General features: G+C 39.5%; 1 protein-coding gene across 1 annotated transcript; it reads right to left on the bottom strand.

The window, feature by feature from the left end:
- Positions 1-7,607: 7,607 nt before the first annotated feature.
- LOC137247729 (Golgi resident protein GCP60) lies at positions 7,608-10,036 on the bottom strand. Its single transcript, XM_067778689.1, has 4 exons — positions 9,774-10,036; positions 9,242-9,669; positions 8,253-8,642; positions 7,608-8,178 (listed from the first exon to the last, which is right to left on the bottom strand). The coding sequence occupies exons 1-4, from the start codon at positions 9,856-9,858 to the stop codon at positions 7,753-7,755; spliced, it is 1,329 nt and encodes a 442-aa protein (XP_067634790.1). The 5' UTR covers positions 9,859-10,036; the 3' UTR covers positions 7,608-7,752.
- Positions 10,037-10,516: the final 480 nt, after the last annotated feature.

The following is a 10,516-nucleotide window of genomic DNA, read 5'->3' as shown; positions in this document are numbered from 1 at the left end:
TTGACGTTCGCTACTGCGACCGTTTGCCTGGCGGCCTTTCTGCCAAACCATTGAATGTCCACATCTCGACGATGGACATTGACACCCAGCTCTTCCATAAGTGAGTTCTCCATTAGCGTTATCGATGACCCCTCGTCCAGGAACGCATATGTGTTGACGCTTTTCCCGGGTCCATGTAAGGTCACTGGTAGCACTCGAAACAATATATTGGGATTAGTCGTAGAAGAACAGTTCAGCACTGGGTTATTCGTCGCCTTTGTATCTGATGGGCTCGGAGTCAGAGCCGTGATATCTTTTTCGGTCGTGCTTTGCGTTCGACGAGGGGGCTCAGCGCTATGTAGTAGTCGATGATGAGTGCGTTTGCAGTTGTCGATCGAACATACTTGACGATGTCGACATTCCCGCGTAGCGTGACCAACTTTCAAACAACCGAAACATAACCGAAACTCTTTGGCTTTATTCAACCTCTCCAAAATGGTGGCATCTTTGAAACGTCGGCACTCTGATGCATGATGCTCGTCTTGGCAAATTGGCATCTATCTCGTCGCTGTTCTCCGTCGTGCTCGTTGGATGCAGCATGTAACACTGGGCGACGCCTAACGTCCTGTCTTTCATATTCTATGACTAGTTGCACGTAGTTGGACACGTCAGTCAACCACATATTGAAACTAACGATCGTGGGATATGGTCTCACAGTTACGGCATGGCGGGCCCATTCCAAGCGTTTCGTAAGAGGAAGTTTCGACGTCAGCTCTTCGAGCAATGTCGGATTTGATAAATGTCTTTCGTCGCCCATAGATTGAAGGAACACTACCAGGTTATTTGTAAACGTAGCGAACTGGAGCAATTCTTTCATTGCTCCCTCTGGTATACAGTGAGTTTCCTTTACCTGGCGGAGCTGACTGCGTATTAGCTGTTCCGGTCTACCAAATCTGAAACGAAGGTGTTCAATGACGGCATTGACGTTACTCGGCGGTATCAATAGCGCCTTTACGACCTCTCGTGCTGCGCCTTTCAAGCTCTTATTCAACCTTTGGTTATTTTCGAAATTCGAGTACCCATATGCAGCGGTAGACTCGTTATAAAAAATAAAATAAATAAATGTAAGGCGCGATAACCTCCGAAGAGATCTAAGGCCGAGCTTCTCTTCCAATTTGCGTCGTGCTCCTCTTGATTTGTCCCTACAAATTGGCCGGACGGGACCTACATATTTTATGCCGACTCCGAACGGCATCTGCAAGGCAGATGAGTTTTCACTGAGAGCTTTTCATGGCAGAAATACAATCGGAGCGCTTGCCATACACTGCCGAGGGACGACCCCGCTTAGAAAAATTTTCTTCTAATTGAAAAATCTTATTTCTAAAATTTTGATGTTGCTTTGCCCGGGAGTTGAACCCAGGGCATACGGTGTGATAGGCGGAGCACGCTACCATCACACCACGGTGGCCGCCGTAGACTCGTTATATGCAGTATAAAATACAGGCCAGTCTTCAGGTTGTCCGCCGAACTCCGGCAGGTCACGTACTTGCCTGGGAGTTAGCATCATCATGTTATGACCAGGGAACGTCTGAGTTGGTGCGTAATGCGGCGGCGGCACTGTCGTTGGACTGTCCCTCATTCCCATAAGTTGTTTTTGTAGTTCATTAACTTGTAGTTGTAAGGCGGCGACGGTAGGATTGTCTGGTATATGTGACGGACCATATGGATCGGGTGGCAGATCTCCTGTAATGAGCTGCGGTTGTGAGGCGACTGTGTTGCTGCCTATATTCGACGGCGCATAAGATGCGATGTTTGATGTATTTATAGGAGAAACATTGATGAGGGCCTCTGGCTTGTGGACATATGGCGGCATGTCATACGCCGCTGCGGGCATATACGAATGGGGAGGCAATGCATTTGCAATGAGGGGTGTGTAGGTATATGGCAATGAGCTGGTCGTAGGCATCTTGGAATAAGCGTAATAAGGAGGAGCACTTGACCCGATCGGCGTGTATGAATAGGTGTGCGCTGTCGGCGCTTCTGTGACGGCAGAAATACTTATTGACTGTGTTATTTCAGTTGTAGGTGACACATATTCGTACAGCATATCAGGTACAACTGCTCGACTAATTAAAGGTAAATCATGTGTATTTGTCACAATACACGTACTATTTGAAAAGGATACATTTGATGTCGCCGTAGTGATGGCGAGTGCGAAAGTGGCAGAATGTTCGTGACGGCTGGTATAATTGCAGAGGAAGACAAGTTCGATGGCAGTGTGTCGATGGCGATTACTTCGCTTGCAGCGGCGACCAAGTGCAAGGCAGGGACAGATTCGACGGCAAAATGTCGATGGCGGCGGTCACGCTTGTACTTGCCGGAGAGGTGCAAGTGCTTGTTGACAAAAAGGCTGTACTTTGCATATCTATCAGGTTGCTTGCTCCTATCTGGAGCCGTGGACAACGGCGAACGGGTGTATGATGAATTCTGTACATGTGCCCAGGAGTTCACTGCTAGCGAAATTGCGAAATAAAATTTGTTGCGAATCCTTTGCAGAAGCGGTTGAAATACAACTACATTTAAAATGCGTTTATTTCTGGTTATATGTAAATGTGACAATTACAATTAGTTAATGTATTATAATAAATATTAATAAACTCACCGCAGTTTCCACTTCCGCTTGGCCTGTTTTCTGTCGGTTTTTTATCAAGTTTAGATTTTTCAGCTTCAATGCTAACAGCATTAGATTATAAAGAGTCTTATAATAATGACAATTATTACAAAAACTATAAAACACCCTGAAACCTATATTTTTCTTAGAACTCCCTTTTTACGCTACGTTTCTCTTCGTTGGTCATGTCTAAGTGTATCAATTGTGGACATAGCCGCGTTTAGAAAATTAGTAAGGCATCTTTCAAAACTTTGGAAAATGTGGTCTGCCACATCGGAGAGTCAAAATCTTTTCCAACTCCGTGCTGATAGCTGCCTTCCGCAAAAAAAAAAAAACGAAATACCGATGCTAAGCGTATTATAGGACTCATTGAAGATGACCCATTTATTACACCGAGCACGTAGGTAAACGCAACCTTGTTTAGGCGGAAAGTGTTTATAAAACTAAAATTTTTAAAACCTTTATAAGTTCATTAAAACACGGATCCTTTCACTTAAATAGCCTCTTCAAATTTCAAGACTCCTCGCAATTTTTAAGTCACGCCTTTCTTGCTCATTTTCTTCAAACAAAGCTGCAAATGATATGGAATCCATTTTAAGCACTAAACTTTTTTTTAAATGATATAATGCAATTTTAAACTAAAATTTAAATTGAAATTTTTTATTTACAATCTCTCAGCTGACTTCGAATAACCAAAATTTTACATTTTATGTTGGCAGCACTTTTTTCGGTTTCACATGAGTTCAGTGATAGCAAATTCTTCGTATTCGTAACGGAGGATTGTATTCGTGGATTTTCTACGATGGATTCAAGAATAGGGCTGACTATATCAGCTTTTTTACGACGTATGAATTGACCTTTTTCCTTTAGCTCTTTTTTTCATTCGCTCAAGAGTCAACTGTGACGTAGATGCGCAGAACGAAGCAATTTTGAACTAGTGAATGCGCAATCGTATTGAATTGGGTTTATGCCCTGTTTTTCAGTGCGATTTTAAACTACAGCTAAAGTTGGCTAGAGTTTAACGTTGTCACTTTGCTGCGCATCTCAGCTTAAAGTCATTGGTGCCGTATGTCGTATCGCTGTATCCGTATCTCTAACGTAATCAGCTGCTTATCGTTACGACGGTAAACCAAAATCCAATTGGTTGGCTACGATACGGTTACGACCTTAGCGGCGCCAATAATCGATTGCATTGATTCTTATAAAATTGGTCGAATCAGCTGTTATAAGCCCTACAAGAATACTGACTATCATATGACTATCATCTGATTGTCAGCAATGTCAACCTAACGATCAGCGCCTCATACAAACTTTCTATCACAAACTTAAGGAGACTTGCGCAAATGTGATGTAAACAACTGTGTACGTGTGAGTTTTTGTCTCCTTCTTATACACCAACATGTCATACTGATTAAGTATATAGCCGTACTGCTCACTCTCATTCATTTTCCTGGATCAGTGCTGACACTCCAACTATCAAAAAGTGTCGTAAATGATAGTTTACTGTAGATATCAGGTTTGACTGTTATACTATCATAAATGACCATTGTTATATTCCGCCAAAAATGAAACAATGCTTTTTGCTTTTTATTTACTTTATTTCATTACGTTTTTAATTTTGTACGTGATAAAAGCATACGTGTTTCTTATTTGTTTATAATAAATAGTTTTATAAGAATTCGAGTTCAGAATGTTCAATTTAAATTCAGAAAATAACAAAACAACAGAAGAGCGCTTTCCTCATGCGGAAACACTTTTAAAAATGAATCATCACTAAACACTATTATTTTTCGCGTATCAATTTTTTGAGTGCGCCCTACACATTCCGACAGCTTTTGGTATTTTTTAATATTATTTTCGATTTTTTTTCTTTTAGCATGGATCTTTGAAATGCTCTCTTTTTCATTTTTTAAACTTATTTTTTATATGGTTTTCGTCGGTTGAAAATGGCGGAGTTTAAAAAATAACAAAACAACCGTGATAATCATTTGATTGGCATATGACAGCCAGTAGTGACAACATGATTAAATCGGATAAACTGTTCTCGCATACATAAAATTCCGTTGAGAATTATGTATCTGTCTCACATGCATAATGGTATCTGCTGTATGTTCTTTTGTTCTGTACCAGGTGTCCGAAGCTTTCCCAGTTTGAGGCCTTTTTCATGATTATAGGTTGTCGTTGGGTACGTGCGGACATGCGTGAGCGAACAAAGGAACATACATAAATTTGAGTATCAATGTTTACGTTATCGCAGGATCAGCATTGTCAATTACAAGTGTGAGTGTATTAGTAAAACTATCAGCGTTTCTTGTTGGGAGGTTACCGATACGGTTACCGATAAAGCACCAATGCCTCCAGCTTTAGACCCCTATTATGAGCATTTTTCGATCTTCAATCTTCGCTGGCTATCGAAAATCGAATTTGAAATTGGTATTATGACATCTAATCTCTGTCGATCTATTCGTTGTGTATCTAATTTTGAAGCGAATAGAAATTTGTTGTCGACGCTGTATCGAGTTAGAAGAAAATTGTTTAAAACGTAAGTTTTTTGTGTTTATCTTCTACTTTTTTGCTACCTAAAAGTAATTTCAAACTATTTGTATTAATCGTATATATTGTAGGATGCTTTATTTTTATTAAAATTAATATCCACACAAAAATTATTTAAAAGAAAATGTTATATATTTATGGTTGAATAATAATGAAAATTTTTGAAAATAGAAAAATCAATATTGAAAATTTAAATATTGTAAAACATATTAAAATTACAAAGTTCAAAGTAATATAATAACAAAGTTAAATAAAAATAATTGAGTCAATATAATTTAAGAACCCTATATATAGGTTCGAGGTCGTGAAAACAAAACAACTGCTTGGAAGACTGTTTTCAAAAATTGGACAAAATCAGTATATAACAAAAGGAACTTGCAGAAAGGTTCAGGTGGAAAAAATCCCGAGTGCATTCCCGTACCCCATGTTCAGTTGAGACAATCCCTACCGTGAAATCTGAGAATTGCTGCCAATTTCAAAAAGGTTGGAATATACTTGACTCTTGTGCATTGTTGCATCCATTCATCTTTACTGGAAGTCCATGAACTCTTTTATGGTCATTATGAAGTTTGGTTTTTAACACATGTAACAATATGTTGAGAAAGTTACCATGTTTAGAAAGCTACAATTACGGGTTGAAATTCATTTCAGCGTTTTATACTTCTGGCTAGTTGAAGTAGTTAAGCTTTTTTCTTCATAATAAATAATTTTGCTTTTATTTTGACAGATAATGGTAATGTGCTTTTCTGAACGGTTGAATTTATCAACTTATCGAACAATGACACTAGTCTTGATCGAATAAGTGTCATAATACTGAATGAAAATTCGTTCGACCAGCTCTTTCGACCACAGTTGAAGATCGAATTTGTCTCGCAATAGGGGCCTAAGCGACCGAAGTGGTAGAGCTAAACTTTAGTCAACTTTAACCGTAGTTTAAGTCTCACTGAAAACCCTGGCATAGAGGAAGGTAACATTCACACAAAGAAACAACTAGTTGATCAAATATACCGGTCTTTATGTTTATCCCTATATAATTTGTGGCGTGAATTGAACAAATTTTGGTAGTAGTGCAGTTTAGGGGCCCCAGTTGGGCCAAGATTTTCGAGTGAGGTATCAAAAGACGCGTATTAATCTCGAGAACACGAAGGCGGAAAAGAAAAATTTTATCTCTGTCCGGAGACATTTGCAGTTGAAGTTGGCGGTTTTCATGTGGTTCTTGTTGTGTGGTACCCACAAAAAAAAATTGTGCATCACCGTGGCGGTAGCCACGGTTATACCACACAGCCGGACTAGGCATGGCGTAGCCCAGGGTTATTTTTGGTAATAGTCTAGTTGAGGGGTCGACTGGTAATACGCTACCAAAAATATCGAGAGAGGTGTCAAACGACGCGTCTTGACATCAGTATTAATAATCCGAAGGCGGAGAATAAAAATTTTAACTCGTTCAAAAGATATTAACGAAAAACCGGAAAAAGACCCTCGGGTACCTCCGAAACCGGGGGTGGGATCCATAGTATTTTTGCACAGAACACCTTTCTGCGTTGGCGGCCTTCGGCCGCGCTTATAAAAAATAACCCTGGGCTACGCCATGCCAAGTCCGGGTGTGTGGTATAACCGTGGCTACCGCCAACTTCAACTGCAAATATCTCCGGACGGAGATAAAATTTTTCTTTTCCGCCATCGGATTATTGTTCTCGAGATTAATACGCGTCTTTTGACACCTCTCTCAATATTTTTGGTAGCGTATTAGCAGTCGACCCCTCAACTAGACTATTACCTTATTTTTTTATAAGCGCGGCCGAAGGCCGCCAACGCAGAAAGGTGTTCGGTAATAGTCTAGTTGAGGGGTCGACTGCTAATACGCTACCAAGTGAGGTGTCAAAAGACGCGTATTGTCATCAGTATTAATAATCCGAAGGCGGAAAATAAAAATATTAACTCGTTCAAAAGATATTAACGAAAAACCGAAAAAAGACCCGCGGGTACCTCCGGAACCGGGGGTCGGATCCATAGTATTTTTGCGCAGAACACCTTTCTGAGTTGGCGGCCTCCGGCCGCGCTTATAAAAAATAACCCTGGGCTACGCCATGCCAAGTCCTGGTGTGTGGTATAACCGTGGCTACCGCCACGGTGATGCACAATTTTTTTTTTGGGGTACAACACAACAACAACCACATGGAAATCGCCAACTTCAACTGCAAATATCTCCGGACAGCTATAAAATTTTTCTTTTCCGCCTTCGGATTATTGTTCTCGAGATTAATACGCGTCCGATTTTTTGCTTATGTCTTTTGACAGAAATTTAAATTTCAATTTTCGCTTCTGGATTATAAAAACGGAGGTCAAGACGCGTCTTTTGATACCACCCTTGATAATTTTTGAAAAAAAATTAAGTGGTGCACCGTCTTGTAAAACGTTACCTTTATTTCATTAAGCTTCTGTGTGAAATTGGTGTAAAATGATCAGACACATATATGTATACATTTATAATTTTCCACATTTTAGTTTTGTTTTACTGAATTTAAATATCAAATCAACATAACAAGGATCTAATGTTCATAAAATATGCGATAATATACCGTTTTTGAGCGCCATAAACTGTAGCTGTTGTCAAATCTTAGTAGATAAACACCTTCACCAGGATAATTGTGAGACCCAACATAAACTTCATTATAACAGTCACGCCGATAAACAGGCACAATAATCGATATAGGCGGCTTCATGATTGAATTTTTTGCTAAAGCATCACGTTCGTTGCATAATGATAACGAACCACTTTCCAAATCTTCATTATTCGATATTGAATCTTCATCATTCAACTCATCTTCATCATCTTCAGCTTCGGAAACTTGTACGGTAACTTCATTTGTAACCGGTTTACTCCACTCAAAGAAGACGCCGAAACCAACATCATAGCCGTCAGTAGCAAATTCCCAGTAAATACATTTGCCAAGCGCATTTGTCGGTACACGTACCTGGAACAGTTTATAAGAGGCACATATTGGAAATTTGAGAGAATGTCAGCGAAAAAATGTAACAAAAAATCTACCGTTAATGATTCGCCTTGGCTTATGGTGATAACACCATCTCCTTCACCAGCGGCCACTTCAGCTTTAAATGCTTTTATATCTGGACGGGTCCACATTTTTGCAGGTTCTACTGCCAACAAATCCTCAGCGTCAACGTTATCCTCTTGATGGTGATCAGCACCGCAAATGTAATTTTTCAAAGCATCGTGCACCTCATTGCCATTATCAGAAGCATCCTTTGTTGATAACTGTATGCTGGCAGCAACGCTGCTGTTGTTATTTTGTATCATTGTTTGTTTATTATGCATATGCAATTGCTGCATGTACTGGTGATAGTGCTCCTCTTGCAATTGACGTATTAGTACACCTTGCTGTTCTGGATTGCCAGGAAACTGCTTTTCGGCATAACTCTGTAAACAAATGTCGTATAATAATAAGAGGTACGATAAACATTGCAGCGACTTGAACTCAATTGCTAAAGGCGGATGCAAGAAAAATTCTATATCTGAAGATTGTGCAAAAGAAGAAACGAACAGAAATATCTACATACCTATGAAACGACTAGAAATTAAATACGGAATTGTTGCCGTTGACATACACCATACCAACGCAACATCACACCTCAGGTTACCTTGCTTGAATCGGTTGCCATAAATCCTGTTTGGCGATGGACAAAGGAAATCGTACCTATACTTAAGAGGAAAAGAGCTTCGTATAATGCAAGTACATATAAGAGCGAGGCAATAGTTGAAAGCGTAAATGAGGCACAATCTTGAAAGATAAATTAGACAATCTGGTTTCCCCGATTTCGGAATCAGGGTAGAAAGTGAAGCAGGACTTAGCATGTTTGAATATCCTCTGCCTTTAAGCCCATGAGAGTTACAGCCAGCAGAAACAATTTTGAAAGAAAGCTTAAAGAGATAGCATTTCATATGTATAATAAGTGCAAGGGACTATTCACAGCACAAACAAATTAGTACCACTTAAGATGCTTGGTTTTCTTTCACACCTTGAATTGCTGAAAGGTTTGCTTATTCAGCGCATCCTTTAACTGACGGCGCTGCATTTCCTCTTTAGACCTCTCTTCAAGCTGTTCCTGTTGTTCACGATCACGCTTTTCTTTCTCAAATTTCTCTTCATCCATACGTCGTAGTTCAGCTTTTAAGTTTTCATCGCGATTTTGTTTGACGGCCTCCACATATGGACGAAAAGCTGTGCACATATTATCTAATAAGTCAATGAAACCTTCCATTGCTTGTTCACGACTAATATCACCCAAAAGTTGCCAATGTAAACGTCGATCACGCCCAATCACATCAAGTACACCCAGCTCGGGCGCATCGCTTGCATTGAACGGTCCACTAGTTGCCTGTTGTTTGAATGCAATTAACTTCAAGTTGTCCTCATATGAAAGATGTATCGCTTTGCCAGTATTCTCTATGAGAAAATAAGCATATTAGAGCAGCTGTTCAAGCACAGATCTAACAACTCCCACAATAGTTATGTGGATTGTAGGGCTTCTCAAAAGTTAATAAACTTACGTTTGTAAAAGCTGAGGGCCAGTCGATAAAGTTCCTGCAAAGGAAAACCCCATTTGTCCAATGCAGCAGTTTGTTGACTCTCCATTTTGCACACTTCAATTTGTTTGCTGTCTTCCTTTAAATATGCATTTCATTTAGAGTAATTAAATAATTTAATTTGTGGACGTCATTAATTTTTTTGTCTATTTGTATACAAGAATTCGTATGTCAAATAGAACTAGTGTCAATTTTATACGACACCCCTACACCGCCGCAATTCATTGATGGAAAGGGCGCGTTGGCGGATATTGAGTTCGATGTTATATTCACCTCCTCATAAGGGTAAAAACGCGCCCAGCGTGTTAGGGACCTTAAGGGCCAGTTAAACTTCCTTGACCATAACGCCATAGTCAACCATATTTTTACTTATCCATATCAAATTGATATCAGTTATTGGTGCCTTAACCTAAAAATCGTGAAAATTTCATAAAAATGTTGAAAACCCAAAAAATTACAAACATATGCCACAAAAAATTAGTCTCTTTGTCAAAACGTATCCAAAAAAATAAATAAAAACTACAAAAAGTTAATAAATTCTCCAACTCAAATTTTTTAGGTTATGGATATGGCGAAAACCCAAAAACCAATTGGTTGGCTGTGATATGGTTATGGCGTCAGCGTTATAGAGCCAATTAATGGTGGCTTAAAGCCAAATTAAACTTCCTTAACCCTAACGCCATAGTCGTAACCATACCCATATCCAT

The sequence above is a fragment of the Eurosta solidaginis genome, chromosome 4 (assembly GCF_040869045.1).
Source record: "Eurosta solidaginis isolate ZX-2024a chromosome 4, ASM4086904v1, whole genome shotgun sequence".
Taxonomy (NCBI): Eukaryota; Metazoa; Arthropoda; class Insecta; order Diptera; family Tephritidae; genus Eurosta; species Eurosta solidaginis.
This window is presented reverse-complemented; position numbering and strand designations above follow the sequence as displayed.